Raw genomic sequence first — 19,438 nt, forward strand, 5'->3', positions numbered from 1 at the left:
TGATCTGCTGAAGGTTTCTTCCTGTTAAAAGGGAGTTTTTACTTCCCACTGTCACCACGTTGTCTGACTGTTTAGGTTTTCTTTCACTTTTTTTTAAAAATTTTACCACCAATCACTTTTTGGCACAACTGGTTCCATCCTGCTAACTTTATTTATCCCAACTTGCATCTGTATTGTCATCTTTTCCTCCTCCCGCTGATTTTGCAGCCTTTCTTTCAGTTTTTGCTCATTTCTGTCTCCCGCTGCAGCTAATTGCTTAATCAATTAAAATGCTTTTTGTTTCTATGTTTGAAAACCTTGTCTGACATTTTGTTTCTTTTTATATCATAATGGGCTGGTACACATAAATGACTGAAAGCCCCATCATACTGCACCATAATCCTGCAATGAGAAATTCTGGATTTTTTACTGACCACAATCATTTGTATAAATATAACTGCGGTAAATTTAAGTATGTTCCTGCCTGTGCTGTATGTGCAAATCCTTTTAATGCTAATGATGTGTTTGATGTTTAACTGATCTGTTTCCATTTGTGCTGCTTTCTGTCACACTGCCCTACCAAGCTTGTTCATTTTCATTCTCTTTTCTCCTTCCTCCATCAGCATGTGTGGTGTTGGTGTTGATACAGTAGCTTCTTCCTGAAATTCCTACTTCATGAGTTGTTGGGATCTACAGGATTCCAAGTATTTTTTATTCAAATAAAAAGAAAGAAAGACATAGACTGTATATTTAAAAAAATCCATATGTTAGTATGACCTTGTTAGCCATTTCTGTGTCCAAACTGAGTTCAACTGAGTTTGAAGTTAGTACAACATCTTTAGATGGAAAGTAGCGAGCTATGCTCTGACTGAAGGATTTCTAAAAACCTGAAACATACAGCTCTGCTTTCACTCTAGATGGAAAACTAAACAGCAGCAATGTTTGCATGAAAGCTGGACTACCTGGTGGCTACTACAGAGCTCTAGTCCCATTGTCATGGTTAACAGAGCAATATAAACAGCACAGTTAATGGTTGAGAGTCCCTGATGGGCAGATAAATGCAACGGCAGGAAAAAGATGATGAAAATGGACCGAATGTAAAAGACCAGCCTCTGAGTGAGTCTTTCCTGAAGACTTCAAATATTTACCATTTGACAAACTGTCAACCCATGGGTTGTAGCATCTTAAGGCCTAAAAAACCACCTACAATAGGTGAAGAGTGTCTGAAAGTCATGTATACCTTACACAGGACCTGAGGGATCCATCTGCTGTTCACTGAAGCCTCATCAGAAATGGTCTGAGTGGAAGAATGGCTTCCAAAAAGCCAGTCTTAAGGAGGCTGAGCCAAATTACACAAGAACTGGACTGTAAAGTCAGTGGCAACAGGTGTGCTGGAGCAATTAATCCAAATTTTAATTTATTTTATGTGAGCAGAGCACAACAGTAAGTGCCTACAGCCATCTATAAAACATGGTTGAGGAAGAAAAACTGGCGAAATTCTGAATGCAGAAAATATGATTTTGATCCAGCATGCAGTCTCCATCTGGAAAGTGTCTGACTGGCAACAGCTTTATTTCTCCGCATGAGAATAATCCCAAACACACTACCAATGCAGTAAAAGCATACGAGCATAGAAGAGAGAGGGAAAAAAGTCAAAACACTGTTGAACACGATCAGTCATGACTGGCCTGTCATTGTGCGATCAGCTTGACAGGTAAAAGAACAATAGCTTTGAATGTCCTTCAGTAAGTCTGGAGAACGACTCCTGAAGAAAAATTTCCTTTGAGACATTAAAAGAAAGTTTGTCTACGAGAGTTCTGTGTTTAATACAACTGGTGACACCCAATCCTGAACATCAGGCTTGTAAGAATTATACCAACTGTTTTTGCCTTCTATGGCATATTTACATTAATGTTTCCACATTTCAATAATTATAAATCTAAACAAATTATGTTTCACATTAAATATCACCGTCAACATTCCAACATGAAAGAACACTGAGGAAGAAAAACTCATTAAAGGGTTGCAACATAACTTTATTGGATTTGTACAATATTTCCACTGAACAGTTTTTTTTTAACTCTATGATTTCTTTACATTTTTTATATTGTTGCCATTTCCTGTATGCATCTTTTCTTCATGTTCATGTTTGTGTGTCATGTTCAGTTTTGAAGTGTACTAGTTTCTCGTCGCTCATTCATACCGTCGGTAAAAGTCAAGTCGAGTCACAGTTTAAAGATGGGTCGTTTGGAGCAAATGAAAAACCATAAACAAGAATAGAGAAAATAAATACGTGTAAAAGAAATGAGAGGACCAGAGCAGAAGCACGACTGGTCAGTGATGGCATATGAAAAGTATTATTACAAACACGAAGCATTGTAAACATTTGTAGCGTAGACGTTGCTTTAGATTTTGATAAAGACACCAACAGCTCCTAGGACGGAAGACACGTCAGATTTGTGATTTTTAGTGATTTCTGTTCAATCCCCGATAGATTACAAGATTCCTGATCACGCAGCCTGACGAGGAACTTTAAACACATTTATCCAAAAATATAGCCCAGAATATCCTGATCAGGAAAAAGATCAAGAAAAGCAAAAACAAAAAAGAGAAGCTTGTATCCTCACCACCTATTTTTTTTTTTTTTTTTCGTGTGACATGTTCTAATGAGGCTTTTTCTCCACTTCTTAGAAGTGATTAGAATTACATCTGAATCCCTGTCAATGTATCAGAACATACATATAGTTTAAATTATAATACTTTTAATGTAAATCATTGTACTATTTCTGAATCCCAGATTTATTTAAACTTCTTTTGTTTTTATCTTAGAAAAATGTCAAGTAGTAGCCTGTGTTCGCTCCACCCAGTGGAAGGAGTGTCACCTGTGAGAGCTGCTCTTCCTGTAGGTGGGCCTTTGCCTCTCGGGGTGGCTGATTTTCTTTTTTTTTGGACAATGTTTTATTGCAGTCTTCTGGATTAATCTGCACATTTTTCCAACTCCTTAAAGAGCGCCTGAATTTAAGAGAAAAGAAAACTCAGGAGTGAGAGAGCATGCCATCTAGTGCGGCTTCTAATGAAGAGAGGCAAGGTTTAAACGGCCTGAAGGAATCTGTCAGTCATTCTGACCGGGTCGACACAAGCCAATCACATAAAGTCATACAAACTAAACATCAAGGAAATTTTTCAGCCTTCTTGAGGACAAAACTTTGGTAAACTAACGTGGACAGTTAGGTCAGTACCTGCATCTGTCTGCCCTGACAGCTGCTTAGGATTCCATTATTTGCATTATGTGCCACATCATTACAAAGTTTGTATCAGTGCAGAATTTTTTTTTTTTTTTTTTTTTGCAGAGGGCGACTGGCTGCAGGTCGTGACATCATGAATATGAACCCACTGCTCATCTGTGCACAGTGAAAACTATTAGAAGACTGTTACAGAGGGGACCATCACACCAATGGACAGCAGCTGGAAAAGACCAGTTTGATTCGTTCGTTTAGTCCTTTACCCCCCCGACAGAGGACAATTGGCTTTCTTTAATTAAATTCCTTTTTTTTTTTTTTTCCTTTTTATAGGCGCCCACAGTAAAGAATGCCACTTATCCAAACAAACCATGGGAAATCATGTAACTTTAAAGATAAGAAAAATAGAGCAGCAATGTTTTTGCACAAAAAAACATGTGCAACATTCAAGTAAATAAAAGATATAAAGAAAAACAAATGTTTAAGTCAAAGACAGATACATAAGAACCTCTAGTCTTTGTTGGTCGGATTGGCACTTTTGTGAATAGGAGTGCATTTTTATTTTACACTTTATCCCCCCCCCGGTTGATTCACTGATTTATTTATTAATATTTTTAAAAACTGCAAATTCTGTTATCATCTGCTGGCCAAGCACAGACTTGGCCATCAAATCAAAGACTTCAGTCGTAAATGCTGCCCCTACACATGAGGAGTGTAGAAGCAAGTTCTTGATCCTCATATAACTCTTGATTCAACCTTTTACATCTACTGGGAGGACACGCGTTCTGTGGACAACACTGCAAACCCAACGTGCAAACACAAAAATCTTGTCACCATCACGTGCTCTACTGCCGATCTACGCTGGAAGTCAGAGTGGAACAATCCTGAAAGTGAAATTGCCGATCTGTCTGTGCAGCAACACCCGGTTAAAATGTGCTGGTCTGGTGAAAGGTTGTGCATCACAACAACAGACTTTATTTGTTCAGTATTCATTCATGATAAATCGTAAAGAATTTTCTGTGTGTGGCATTTTTTGCCTTGAAAAACTCTCTCTCGTGATTTTTTCTGTCACCAGAGTTCAGTCTGTAGTCGTGTGTGAGGGCGAAGGTCCGGAGTACAAAATGTAGCGCAGTAGCAAGAGAGATAACAGCGCAGGTGGAGTCAATTACAGCTTGTCAGCCTGCAACAAAAATTTCCCAACAAGGATTAATTCCTCTAAAAGTAATGACGGATACCGACCGACTGCAAATGTCTGTCTCACAGTAAGCAACCACACAACAAACATAGGAGAGGTTTTAACTCTCACTGCACTTCACAACACCCAAGAGTGCCTAACACCACATAACACCCCTCCCAAGCTATGAACCAATAGAAGTCTCCCATGACGGTGTCATCCACTGAGACAGAAGATTAACACACACTTCAAAATGGAAAAATATGCCTGTGAATTTAATTTGTTTTTTACCCAATAAGAAAGAATTGCTTTTGTCAAAATATATTTGCTATTAAGCAGACTGATCTATTCCTAATCTCGCTGACAAAGACTTAATGTAGAGGTTCATGGTCTTAAGTTGGAGATGCTTCAGTAATCCACAGAACAGAGGGCTCCCAGACTCTGATTGGGACCTAGTCACTGAGTCAATCGATCCCTCCCCCACAGAGTGCCCCGTAAGTCAAACATCACACAACCACAGTTCAGCTCCATCCACAAAGCCTGAGCGCTGACCTGAGACCAGCTTCTGTTAGAGGTCAAACCGACTTCAGGTCAGAGTTTACAGGACTCACTTTAACCATCAGAAGTCACAAGGCTAGAAACAACTAAAACAGTTTCAAAGCAATCCTTAGGATTTTGGGAAATAACCCTTCATCTGCTCCAAAAAGCAGGATTTTTTTTAAATATAAAATAATAAGTAAAAAACAAAAAACATCCAATATGTTCACATTTTGGAGAATCAAAACTTCAAAACAAATTCTTTTAAATTTAGTTCTTTTTAAATCCAAAGATTATGGAAACCATTTTAGTTACTACTAGCCACTCATCTGTGTGAGGTGTGTGTACAGTGTGTGTACAGTGTGTCTGCTGGTGTATGCAAGTGTGCATGAAGTGTGCGCAAATATATTTATATATATATTTATATAATGCAAATACACCAAAATTCAAATATACACTTATACTTGAATTTCTGTTGCAGTTAGGCTTGTTATTTCTTTGAGCTCCATCCCCGGCTAAACACCATTTGTCGTTAGACACACGAGGAAGCGGTGCAGACCGTCCCTGCCAGGCAGAGAATAGGCAATTTACATCGATACATATTACAATGAACCCATGCAAAATCATTATGTCACTGCCATTCCTCAAAAATATATAGTGATATAGAATGCCATAGATTATAGATAAACTCTACCACTATACACGACACCACCACCGTCAATACACAATCACTGTTAACAGCACCGAATCCGGCCCGGTTCCTGCTTTCGACTCCAAATGCTGTTTACAAAGAAGCAACGACTCCTTGTAGTGTTTGGCCAGGGATGCTCAGGGCTGTAGGCAGGGTAATATAACACCATGCAAAAACCCTACCACATACACCAGGGGAAGTGGAGGGGGCTAGCAGGCCAGCAACAACCAGTTAACACTGGGGTTCAAGACATCGTCCCCAGGCTCTTAATTCTTGCTGCTTTTGCTGCCAACAGCTCTTCTCCTCCTAAATCCCCAACTATGCCTTTTTTAATAGTTAGATCACTTCATAATTCAAATGTTATTAATAACACGGCACACTACGAACATTGGATCTCTAACTATTTCACCCTCAAAACCTGGATATTTTTTCTAGATGTTTTAACATAACCTCTTCGAAAAAACAAAAAACAAACAAACAAAAAAAACATTCACAGCCCTTCTGTTTGATAAAGTTTCACCCTTCTTGCCACCCGCTTAAAAAACAAACAAACAAAAAAAACCCAAAAACAAATCATGCTTCCTAGCTTGGGCATCCAACTCAGGGCGACAAACTTTGGGGTTTACATCTGTGGCTCTAAACCCCATAAAGATTATTTTTTCTTCTCACCTTGAGCAGATATGCAGAGAGCAGGCCTAAGCCTACTGACTGGGAGCAGGCAAAGCAAAAGAAAATATCACAAGCACTAAAAATAAAACTAAAAAATTAAAATAATTTAAAAATAAAAAGGGGCGGAGGCAGATAAATAAAGGGTGAGGAGAAAAAAAAAAAAGGGATCATGTTAAGTATTTTTTGAATTGCACTGAGTCATAGTGACACGAAGAGTTGGGCAGATTCTGCTCATGCACCCCAGTCTGCACACTCTGTATGGATAATCCTGAAAACAGAAGATTTCCGGTTGGAAAAGAAATGAAAGTGTATATAAAGACACTAACAAATCACCACTGCCGCCAATGAGAGAATCTAAGCGCTGTCAAATGACAGGAAGATGTCTGGGTGTGCGTTTTGAAGCCAGGGAGGACTCACACACTGGTGATTACTTCCTCTTCTAGCTGTAATGGGAGTTTGTGTGGCGCCCTCCCCTCAGCCAGGAAACATGAGAGTCTGCCCTGCAGGAGGTCAGTACACTGATTGGAAACAATGAAAGTGGGCGAGGCATCTTCAGGCTGGAGAGCGGTACAATTTTAGCATTCCTCCAAAGGGTAGGGGGTGTGGCCTCATGGTGATTTAGTGGAGGTTCAGGGAGGGTGGCACGGTGGTAAAAAGGAGCCATCCATGAGAGGAGGTATGGAGAGGAAAGGGTGGCTGACTTATAGCTGAAAGCCTTCCATGGGGGCCTCCTGCTGAGGGAAGAGAAACTGCTGGTTGGCCTGGTCCACCTGAGGGGCAAGACTGCTGTCCTCGTCCTCCACACCAAAGTAGTGCTCAATTAGGTCAAAGGCCTTCTGGTAAATCTCCTGGTTGTCGTGACTCTGGAGGAACTCTATTTTGTCAAGACCTGGAAAAACAAGGAATGGAATATTAGAATGGCTGTTAAACTAAAAAAAAAAAAACCCCAAAAAACCCCGCAAACTTTTCTTTTTTTTAAAATTCAGCTGTCCTACGTCCTGCCTCTGGTGGTGTACTATGTATGACAGCCTTAGAAAAAAGCAGAAGCTTGACATTTTATTTGCCCTAATGGAGGGATTTAAGTAGCTGCCTCTCCAGAGAGTCTCATCCTGTGGAAAAACTCAAACTCTGGGCTGGACTGCAGCTCACCACAGTAATCACTATTCGGTCTTACATGTGAACCAATTTCAGGTTGTGTGGTTAGTTGCCCTCCAGGTCACAGGTGATCTCCAGAACAAAAGAATGAGTACCACTACCAGCTACAGATCATATACAGACGACAGATGTAGCGTCCGTAACTGCAGCTAATTCAGGCGCCTTAAACATGCATTCTTTCTAACGGCCAGCAGAGGGCAACTAGTATGGTGTCAAAAAGACAAGTGGCTTCCGTACTCTGTGACCTCAAGAAACTTTCCTGTTAACTTTATGACCTCAATCATTAGTTTTATGAGGTTCATTTAGGGAAATATGGCCTTAGTGTCTGCCAAAGTGATAAAGCTACCAGCCTATCAGCACTGATCATCTCTGTCTGTGACACTGAAAGTGTTCCAGTAATGCTGTATTATATGCAAACTGCATCAAATCCAAATCAAATGTTTTTTTCAGCATGCATGTTTGTGTGCATTTCCTGCAGCTTACCATAGGCTTCTTCAATGAGGCTGCAGTAAGGATTAACTCCGGTGCCGTTGTTCTCCTGTTTGGCTTCCTGCTCGCCCAGTCTCAGGATGTTTTCTAGTCCGTTGAGAGCAACCTGAACAATCTTTGAGTCCATCACAGTGAGCAGGTCACACAGGGGCTTAATACAGCCCAGGTTCACCAGATATCTTTATGCAAACAGACATGGATAAGGCAGATGAATGCAGGTGATTCATTTATTTACTTTACAATTAAGTCTGAGTTCTTCACAGCTCTTTCACATTATCGCCTCACTTTCATGCACTTATTATACCTCCTTATTTTTCTAATCACCCAAATTCTGCATGGGGATTTTCATTTCTAACAAGCTGTTAATTGATTTTCTCCTCAAAGAGAAAACCCCATTAGACTCATCAACCAACTGAAATCTTTTTTTGCTCCTTGAGAAAACATTTTACTGCAGAATGCTTTTTGAATCAATATAGTACCAACTTTAAATCATCTCTAAAAGTCTTATAATTAAAAACCATCAATTGACTTAAGCTACTCATCTGATCTGCTACTGATGTGATTAAATGACAATGGAGGGACTGTCAACTAAATGAATCTTGCGAAGCTAACCTGATCTGCTCTGGTGTTCCTCCAGACGTGGCATTGGTGATGGCCCAGGCTGCCTCTTTCCTGGTTCTGAATTCAGCTTTCTGCAGAATGTCAATCAGTACTGGAAAGATGTTTGCATCGATTACCGTCTGTGGAGGAGGATGAGAGATCAGTACTGGGGAAATGTAAAAGACATTCAAAACTGATTTGAAATCATTAACTTGATACACTAGATAAAACTAACAAAAACTAATGTTATTTGACAGGGCTTTAGAGGTTACAATATGACCAAAATACAGAAACTGACTAACATAAAAATAATTCTTCAATATAATCCAATCTTTGCACCTTGAATACAGTTACTGGCTAAGGTTGCAGTCAGTACAAGTTGAGTTAAAATACGTTTGAATTACAAGTAAGGCATAGTATCTCCACTAAATAGCCACCCAGTGCAGCCAGACACACATTAGATTAAAACGGAGCTGAAAAGCTGTGACACACAAGACACTTGTTTTCTGGCCCCTCACAAAAGAAGAATGTTTCACAGTGAAACCACTAAATATATAAAACACAGATAGACACTGAGAGGAGGAGAGCCACCTTTGTCCCCAAAGCCACCCTGCTTTTTAACTCCAGCCAATAAGAACATTTCCCACACCCATAAACATAAACTACACTCTTCTTACACTACTGACACTTTATTCACTTTTAAAATTACACAGTTATTTATTCACCTTCAGTCACTTTAATTTTAAAACCGTATATACTGTATATTCTGTGTATTTATTATTTCACTCCTATTGCCTGTTCTTATTGTCCTTATCTTCAACGTATGCTGCTCGGTTGTTTGTTAATTGCCCCTTGGGGATAAATAAAGTCTTCTGATTCTCATGCTGATTCTGATTACAGCTGTGATTACATAAAATTAATCAACACTGTGTAATGCTGACAATTAAATCCTACAAAATTCAAGCAGCAGGAAAACTAAATTTGCACCAGAATAATATGACAGTCATGATCACAGTGTCTGAGTCTAACAACACCAACCTATATGATTTAAGTGAACTAATATTAGCGGAACTACTGACAGTAGTCAGTTGTTCCGCTTTTTAAAAATCTGTTTCAGTTTTTCTCTTGCACGTTGTTTAATTTGTAAAAGATAGTTCAGGGTCATATAAAGTTAATTATAACTGAGAAATGAACTCAGAGTGTGATACCTGTATTTGTGCTCGGTTTCCTGCTGTGATGTTTGAGATGGTCCAGCATGCCTCTTTGCGAATGGACTCTTTAGCACTGCTGAGGAGGTGAAGCAGACAGGGCAGGGCTGAGCAGTTCAACACCACCTAAACACAGCAGAGCAGAGGGTAAAACTTCACACACTCTTTATAACATACGTCAGATCTTTGAACTGCATCACTGCTGTAGCAGCAATTATTAACAAAGCAAATAGCATTTGAAACATTTGGTAAGCTGAGAGAAACAAACACTCATTAAAATTAAGATGACAAACGCCTCTTCAACATAAAGTTTCTCTCTCAGATACTATATAAAATGCAAAGTGTCCCATGAATGAACTATATGTTGTTAAAGATTTAACAACAATCTTTAAAAGTTCTGATTTTGAATATGTTATGGCACTCTTTCGTGCAACAAGCTTTGGAGTCATCAAACCAACTTCAGTTTATTATCGTCTCACCTGTGTTTGGATATCATCTCCTGTGACAATGTTTCCTACAGCTCTCAAGGCAGGTGAAGCCACTTTATAGTCAGTGTGCCTGCAGAAAGATGGGGTTGGGAAATATTTTAATACATTTACAGGTCAAATTCACAGGTTCAGTAATGACACACAGTAAAGCCTGATCTTACATGAGTAGTTCTACAAGACGCCTGCAGACACCAGAATCAATGACGGCTTGGATCTTATCGTTGGGGCCGTCTGAGAGGTAGGACAGAGCCCAGCAGGCATCTGCCAGCAAGTCTGGGTCACTGCTAAATAATAGCCTGGACAACACTGGCAGGCAGGGTGACACCTAGACAACACAAACATAATGCATATGTATCATGACAAACAATGAATTCAGCATCAAACATAAATCACTGAGAGACAACATGTCAAAACTTTCCACACAGAGTATTTGAGCGAAGCAGAGCCGCCAGAGTCTTTAAGGTGGCTGAAATGGTCACACAAAGCAAGAAATGTAACAACAAAAGAGTGACTGTTTTAGAAGAATGCTGCAAGAAAAATTCCCACAAAATGTCAGCTAGTACACAGAGCTGCAGAAACCAGTGGTGCCGCCTGAGAAATGTTATTGTAGAAGGATTCAAGACCAAAACCAAACCATTCACATGCTGCAGCTGTGACCTGGGACAATCCAGCATCTAGTGTTGATCTGAATTGGTAAATACAGGCAACCTGACTGGTTGTGGGACACAGCCATGTGTTCCTCACACAGGCTGGCTTTTACAGACTTCTGTTTACTTTAGAATGTGTTTAACTTTTATTACAAGTAAATATTAGCAGCAACTTCCTGTCATATTCAACAGAAATGTTGCTTTTCTGAAGTCTAAATCTCTGAAACTTTTGAATTTATTAGAAGTTAAATACATCTTTCATATACTGACCATAGGAAGACAATGCATAATTGAAAACTACAATTCTCTTCCCACTCAACATTCGATTTAATCTGATATACATTTCATTGGTATTAAATTAACTTCTTTTAATGGTTTAGCCAGAAAACTCGTAACAGTACGGAGTGATCGGCTGATATAACAAAGAGCCTTTATCCGTACTTGAATGTTCAGCTTTGTCTGCATAGAAAAAGCAGCTAATTGAAACTAAATTGACATGAATGACCCTAAAGCCATGAGAGTCTCCTGGGAACACCCCTATAGGCACTCAGAGGAGTTCCTAGAACTTTCTGATCCTAAAGCATCCTTTGTGTTGACTCGATGAGTGGTACCTTGTCAAAAGCAGGTGGTGGGTTTTTTCCTCTGCACAGATTAGACAGAGCCCATACTGCATTCCTAGTCATAGTCAGTCTAGTGGACTTTGTCAGAAGCCTGAAATACCAAAGAAAATCAAAAGCCCATACAGGAAGTCATATTAGAAATATGTCGCAGGGAGAAAAGCTGTAGGAAGGTTTGACTCAAAAGCAGAAATAAAAGAACTTACATTAATAGTGGTGGAAGGATGTTGCAGTTCAGCACATAGTCCCTGCACACTGCACTGTCCCCTGCAATATTACCGAGGGCCCACACAGCCTGAAGAAACAGTGAGACATAAAAATCTTGGGTATAGCAGAGTATGGAAAGATACTTATTACAGCGAACAATCTATGAACCGGTGCATTACTTGTTCTTGAACATCCTCAAAATCAGAGTTCAGCAGTTCTATGAAGATCGGCACTGCTCCGGCCTCAATCACCGTCTTTGTCTGCAAGGATGTTCCCGACGCAATGTTGGTAAGCGCCCAGGCGGCTTCAAACTGCAGCAACACGACATAGCAGAGAAACAAGCAGCAGTTTAAGACATTTTAGCGAGACTCTCAGGAACTGTAGATAACAGCACTTACTATGTGCAAGAATGATGGCAATTAAAAACACTTTAAGTTTCTACTTCCTTACAGCTGGCTGGCTGCATCAACAAAATCTAACACAGTGTCATGGAGGACTGATGAACTGCTCTTGATATTGTTTGAAAATTTTGAACCGGGTACGTTGTACTGCTGTAGCTGGGTTGAAGACATGAGCGTACAATTAAATGTAAAGCGCCTTGAGGCGACTGTTGTTGTGATTTGGCACTATATAAATAAAACTGAATTGAATTGACAATTGTGCCTGTTTTTACAGTCATTTCAATGACAGAGACACAGATTATACACGGGGAAATATTTCCACAGTTTGAAAAGATAAGACTGAGGAAGTTTTGACTTCTTCTTCTCCTATATCAGCACTGATGAGGTGATATTGTCTGAGTGGTGACACCTATCATTCAGGAAAACACTGCAATGTTTACCTGTGCAGTAAGGTCGAGCATTACAAGAAGTGGCTGTGTGATGACTGTGTGATGATTACAGCACTATTTTCTGTTAAAGGCATCCTAAAGAGCAAAGTAGCATGGTTGCAACCAAAGACATGATAAAAATTATATTGCATTTTTTGTACTCAATTCAGAAGTCTCTGCATGTTCTGGAGGTTTAAGACTGTATATTTAAAAAATAAATAAATAAATAAATACATAAATAACTGACCTGTAGTGTGCAGTCGCTGCTCTTCTTCAGGAACTCCACAAACCTCTCCACTACTCCAGGTGTGTTTATAACTTCATCAATTGGTGGGTTAGGCTCTGGAATAACAAAGAGGCAAAACTACATGTAGGCTTTTTTGTGGTCTATGGGGAACAGGACGAATGGTTTCACTCTTATGTAGAATCACTCTCAGTACACTACAATGACTGGGTACCTTTGGAAAGTAATTTTCTGAACTTCTGTGTTGTAGCAAGCTGAAGCTCTGGGTCCTCTGAGAAAAGCATCTCTACCATGTCCCTGGTAATAACTCCTTCCTGTAAGAGGGCATGTACAAGCACTTTAAACACTTCATCCACTCAAAACGGATTCCCTTGTTTATAGGGGTGCAACGGATCAAAAATCTCACGGTTCGGATCGGATCACGGTTTTAAAGTCACGGATCGGATCAATTTTCGGATCAGCAAAAATAGAGAAAAAAAAGACAAAAATTCTACTCGCCGTTTACTTATTTAAGTATTTTTTGCCTATTAAAAAACATTCAACTGAAGACTGATTCCACGCACTTATATAAAAACAAATTAAGGTGCAATATGGACATTATGGACCATGCTGGGCATCCTCTGCATCATCTGCACATGGCCATAAACAACCAGAGGAGTCTGTTCAGTGACAGGTTGCTTCTCCCAAAGTCAAGGACCAGCAGACTTAAAAAGTCCTTTGTCCCACATGCCATCAAACTGTTTAACTCCTCGCTGGAGGGGAAACGGGGACAGAGGAGGCGGGAACAAGTAAGCTGTAGTGCCTTTTCACTGTGCAATAGTTTTTGTTAATATCCAACGGTGCAACAGACTCACAATACTTGAAATGTGCCGTTCCCTTGTATCCTTATTCCTATTTATTCTATTTATCCCTTTTGTATACTCTGTATTTATATATGTGTGTAAACATTGTATATTTCTGCTCACATTCTGCAACTTCTGTGGGTGCTGTGCTACTGGAAACTGAATTTCCCGGAGGAACCCACCCGAGAAATAAATAAAGTTTCATCTAATCTAATGTAATCTATAGGGCAGTGCAGGGCTTTGTATCTACCTCTCCGCTGTGATATAACGGGCGGTCACGGTCACGTGGCTTTCCGTTGCCCTGGAGCTCCACCCATTTGTAGTTGGAGCAACAGAAGATGCCTGGGACAGTTCAGCCATAACTTTAAACTTCTCCTGCTCATACATGCTTGGAACGATCTTGTCACTGAAGTGGACGCGCAACGGGATATCATAGCGTGGCTCAAGCACGTTCATCACAGTTTAAACCTTGTTTTGCACAACAGACGACGGCCTCCCGTCTGCAGCTAAACACCCCATTAGCTTTTAGCTTTAGCCCGGTCGGACTGGGCAGCAAAGGGCTGCTTAAATGCCGCAAACTCCTCTGCTCCGCTACTTGGACCGCTAGCGCTACCGCTTGACAGACTGACGACGTGCACCATACACATACTTTTTTTTCTTTTTCGAATCTTCGGATCACGTGCGTACCGAACCGTGGAGTGGGATCGGTTCGGATTTCGGATAAACCGTGATCCGTTGCACCCCTACTTGTTTACAATCCACAAGCTGGAGAGCAGGCTAAAAACTGCTTTACACAAACGTGATGTAAAAATGCATCTAGTCTGTGACCATCTTTTTGTCCATGTGAGACTTGTTAAAAAAAAACATAATGATCAATTACTCACAGTTACTGGAGAGCTGAGGTAAGAGTCCACCAGTGGGCTCTCTAACATGACTTCTTCTTCATTGAGAATGTCCACATTCCTCCGTTTGAAAAGCTGGGATTACAAAAAGATGTTAGAGACCTAAACACTCACATGCTGAACACAGACTACACAGTGACATAATCTCATCCAGGAGACAAATAACCTGATGAACTGTGGGTTTGTCACATTTGGTCTCATACCTGCTGTTCTCGTTTCTGTTTCCTGAGCTGGATGCCCTCCTCCTCTCTCCTGCGCCTCATCTCATCTGCATTCAGTGCTTTGTTCTTGTATCGGTTCATCCTGTAGTTATCCTTGGCCGGACTGGCTGACGGCTCTGATGGGTCAAAGACACATGACGATTAAATCAAAAACCAATGTTTGCACTTACAGAGGCTTTTTCTTTTTTTCATCCCTGAGAAACCAACAACTTTTAGTTGTATGTCTACAACATGTTTTAGTTTAACCAGAAACAAGAAAGCTGAAAGGCTTTCCCTTCTCACTCTAACTCTTGTCACATTTGGTGTAATACTTGTTGGGAACCTTTTATTGCACTTAAAAAGCAACATGACTACTATAGTTTAATTCCACCTGTCTAATGTCAGCTCTGCTCCACAGACCTCTGTGGGAGTTTGTGAGGAGGTATAGTTGAGACTATAAGCAGGAAAAGAAGGCCCCAGGTGACCATGCATGATCACAGCATGCAGTAAAGAATCTCATAATGAGGTGAAATGAAACTATGTTAAAATTGTATTATTTAACTCATAAGTACCATTTCAACAGATATACAAATTACATTCTTGAAAATACTTATTTAATTTTATTTTGCAAAATTAGGCCAAACCTAATGTTGCCGTACACAGACTGATTTCACAGGTCTTTAGACAGCTTATAAATTATACTGGATTGGATCGGTACTTGGTATCATCAGATACCTGAAGGCAGTGTATTGACATAGCATCTGAGCTGGAAGGTGTTGGATCCATTCATTCCTACTAATAATAAGCTATGATGATGATGAAACAGCTGTCACACATGCCTCAATATAAAAAGACCCTGCATAAACAAGCTCATGAAAACCGGACAACACAGCCTAAAAATACACACATGCACGGACGCAACCCCCCCCCACACAGCCAAGCTATTCACGTACCAGTCAGCCAGCCCAGAACAAACCTATTTATTCAGTTAAATCGCAGAGTTAGCGCAAATCGGTGCCCACACAGGCCAAACTGCCCATTCTCAGCATTTGTGCAGTCATGCCACCAGAACGGGACACCAGGCAGACCCCAGAGTCACATGTGAGCCTATTGGGGAGTGAAAGAGAGGTGGGGGACAGCACCGAAACCTGTCGACACCACAGAACGATGCCAACCTTGTGTGCCAAAAGCCCTCCACTGTAACAGTGGGGAGGTTCTGAGGTTAAATATCGGAACAAGTGTCGGAAATTGAGGTCATGTTATGGTTTCAGGGCATTAGCGTTTGTGAAAAGCTTCAGCACGTGTGTGCAGATGGCAAAGCCACAGGGATGGATGGCACACATGAACAGGTTGCAGCTGGATGCTCTCATTTCGGCAATGTGTTTGTTAGATTAGCTGTGGCACAACGGTGCCAGAAGTCAAACGCAGTTTAGTTCAGCTCGAACGAAGATGTCGCAAAGTGAGCTTTTGGTGTGAGAGATGCATCTATAGCAGAGGTCGGCAACCTGTGGTTCGTGAGTCATGGGTTAACATTAGGGGTAACTGTAACCTTATTAATACATATACCATATGTATTAATTTATCATCTCCCAATTACAACAATCACCTGTCTGTCTGCCCCCCTCATTCCCCCATCACCCACATGTGCTGCTCTTTTTCTTCTGTTATTTGGTAGGAGGAGCTAAAAAGGCTCTTTTGATGTTGAAGGTTGCAGACGCCTGATCTAGAAGAAGTAAAAGTCAGAGTAAGGCTTCTGGAGGTGAACCTGTGGAAGGATCAGCAATTGCAGCTACCCATGTTTCTGGATCTCTTGGGGTTTTTCACCCAGTCTCATTTGAAGGTGCACGACTGAGGTGTCCTGAAACCCACGAGTGTGCTGCATTAGATGTCTATTAAACTTCCAATATCACGTGACAGGCTTAATAGCTGCTGCGTCGACCCTTCTACTAGATCACCCTATAAAAACCCTTTTGCCTGATAGCTGCCATTTTGTGGGTATTAGAACTTAAAAAGAGGAATGTTTCTCCAATCAGATGGCAGCCACCAGCTTCACCCTGTCATTCCAATAATTTCACTTTCAGGGTTAACTCTAATAGGACCCAAAATTTACAAAATGAACATGTTTAATTCAATAAGCACTGAAACAAATCACTGAAATGATAAGCTCATCAGCAAGGTATTTGCTGAGATCACAGACAAAGAATGTCTTGCGGACAGGATTTAAGGAACTTCCCCACCAGTTTTGCTTTTCATACCTAGAACTTACATTCACCTTTTAATATACAGTTACATGCGCAGGGACAGAAACTGTACTTCTTACCCCTTTTAGATATAGGTTTTTTAACATGACATACTCCAGTAATGTCACTGCAAAGTGTATTTATCACAGCACTGTATAAGAACAGTCTGGAAAACATGGTGTCACATGAGCGCTCTGTCTTATGAGCTTACAGTCGGCTGTGATGATAGCAGTCTGTCATCTACTTGCCACATGGAATCAGTTAGCTCACATTTCCACTTCACTGCCGACTGACTAAACATAGGAATGAAAATTTATTATAAATATTTTACCTTATTATATAATTCACCGAGTTTGAAGAGCAAGGGTGAAATTACGCAGCTAATGAAGGCGCCAGCTACTGGAAAAAGTCAAATCACTGCCTCTCGACCACCACTATTAAATGTATCACCCCAGAGGCTTTGATTTAAAACTTTTTTTTACGACGCTGGAAGTCTCTCACCAAGTTACAGTCGCCATATCCGCCAAGCAGCAGCGACCAGACAGATAGAAAACGTTCATAATATAAAATAACAGCAGTAGCGCTTTAAAGCTCCTATGTAATGTGATAACTGTTAAGCTACAGGCGGTTGCAAAAACACAAAACCAATAGGGAAAATTGACAACTCTTAAGTCATATTTTGTTCGATAAAGCCGTTATATTGCCATCACTAATACTAACTTAAGCTCTAAGCTATACGTGCGTCTTCTCTGAAAAGGGTACAACGCGGTGCTAACGTGGTTAGCTGTTAGCCAAGTTTCCTCAAGTTGGCTAAAAACGGCACTAGCTGTTATCTCTGGTTAAAATTGCCTTAATGTGTCTAACATGACATACTGTAAAAAGGGAAACACTGTCCAAAGACCGGATAATTTGGAGACATATCAAATGACTTAATGTAAAATAGCAACTCATCTTTCCTTACTACGTAGCAACGCCGACTAGCCACCTAGCTAACGAGTTAGCGTACTGGCTAAACAACAGTAACAGGATGAAGATTTCATAACCGTCAAGTCCGACGACAAAAGTGAATCTTAAAACCACTTTGAACACATGTCTATTGTAGGAACTTGCCAAACAGCTTACCCATTGTGTCCTATGCGGGTTTATTGTGCTAAGTTGTGAAGACGTGATTCAATTTTAAATCCTTTCCCACTTCTAGCTTTCCAGAATTTGCTCCGGTAAGCAATATGTCTGCCGGAGACGGAAACGTCAAAATATAACGTCGACTTCCTGCCACTAGAGGACGCCCGAGCCCCACAAAACACGTCACACTCACTCACGTTCAGTAACGAATGCCTTATAGCCAAAATATATTAAAAATGTTAAAAATTTAATATTTACTACAGGATTAATTTCATTCTTAAAATTTTCCTCGGTCAAAACGGAGAACCAACTGTTTATTCATAGATTTGCCAGTCATTAAAGCACCACAGTGGTTGGTAGGGAAGGGTAGGGTTACAGTGCATCCTACTTCCCAGCCAGCTGTTACTCACATCTGTATCTATTTTACATACCCCCTGGCATGTTTCAGGTAGCTCCATTTCTCTTGGATCTGCATATCCCTCTCTAGTTTTGAAATGCTATTTGACCCGCCATGCTTCCCCAGTGTTTTCCCTAAATTGAATGTGACAGAGTAATACAGGTGAGGTTCATCCACGGTCAATTTGCTGGGAGCAAGTGGTGGTAAATTACTGCACTATATTGTGATGCAGTGTCCTCCTGACACGGCCCCTGAGGGGGCCTGCGGAGATACACCAGGAAAAGACTTTAGGGGGCAATGTTGTACAAATAAAGGAGAAGTAATTGCTGCTGCCAGGCTTGCTCTTTTCCACTATTAGAAAGGGCGGGGGAGGTCAAGTCAGCTGTAGCACAACTGAGATACTTTCCCATGATTACAATTTCTTAGCAGCTGTGAGCAAATATTGTTCATAGATTCCACGCTTTCTCAGTGTATCCACGGGCTCCGGATTGAGCTCCGCTCGGCCGAACCATAAGGGCTGAGAATTCACAGCCTTCAGCAGGTGTGCTGGCGCAGAGATGAAACAACTGCCGGCTGGATAGCAGCTCTCAACTGGTATCAAATAACACAAACACACAGGACCAATTTGTGCTACAGAGTCAGCACTGAAATGCTCTCAGATCCAGTCCGCGGGGCTGTAGCCAGGGCTCATCGAGTCTGATTTTACAGGGTCTCTTTTATGAGTTCTTTACCTTTCTCATTTCTAGACCTGCTGAAGCACATCATACAGCAGCCTACACTTCACACAGAAGCAAAGGCTATCCATTAGTCAATGCCACAGCGTAAGGAGAGCTTCTGTAATGGAATCATGAGAGCAAAGCAAGGCGTATAACTGAAGGATTTTAAACGGCGGTACGCGGGGAACGGTCACATTTTGCTGGAGTCTCCCACTCACTATCACTTCCGAATGGAGACATAATAAG

General features: G+C 40.8%; 1 protein-coding gene across 1 annotated transcript; it reads right to left on the reverse strand.

Annotated features, from left to right (window-relative positions):
* Positions 1-1,994: 1,994 nt before the first annotated feature.
* On the reverse strand, positions 1,995-18,235 carry kpna6 (karyopherin alpha 6 (importin alpha 7)). Its single transcript, XM_005450772.3, has 14 exons — positions 18,080-18,235; positions 14,721-14,854; positions 14,500-14,592; positions 12,988-13,087; positions 12,777-12,871; positions 11,880-12,011; positions 11,700-11,788; positions 11,488-11,587; positions 10,391-10,554; positions 10,221-10,299; positions 9,742-9,867; positions 8,546-8,673; positions 7,928-8,112; positions 1,995-7,178 (listed from the first exon to the last, which is right to left on the reverse strand). The coding sequence occupies exons 1-14, from the start codon at positions 18,081-18,083 to the stop codon at positions 6,991-6,993; spliced, it is 1,617 nt and encodes a 538-aa protein (XP_005450829.1). The 5' UTR covers positions 18,084-18,235; the 3' UTR covers positions 1,995-6,990.
* Positions 18,236-19,438: the final 1,203 nt, after the last annotated feature.

Source organism: Oreochromis niloticus, linkage group LG22, assembly GCF_001858045.2.
Source record: "Oreochromis niloticus isolate F11D_XX linkage group LG22, O_niloticus_UMD_NMBU, whole genome shotgun sequence".
In the NCBI taxonomy this organism is placed as follows: Eukaryota; Metazoa; Chordata; class Actinopteri; order Cichliformes; family Cichlidae; genus Oreochromis; species Oreochromis niloticus.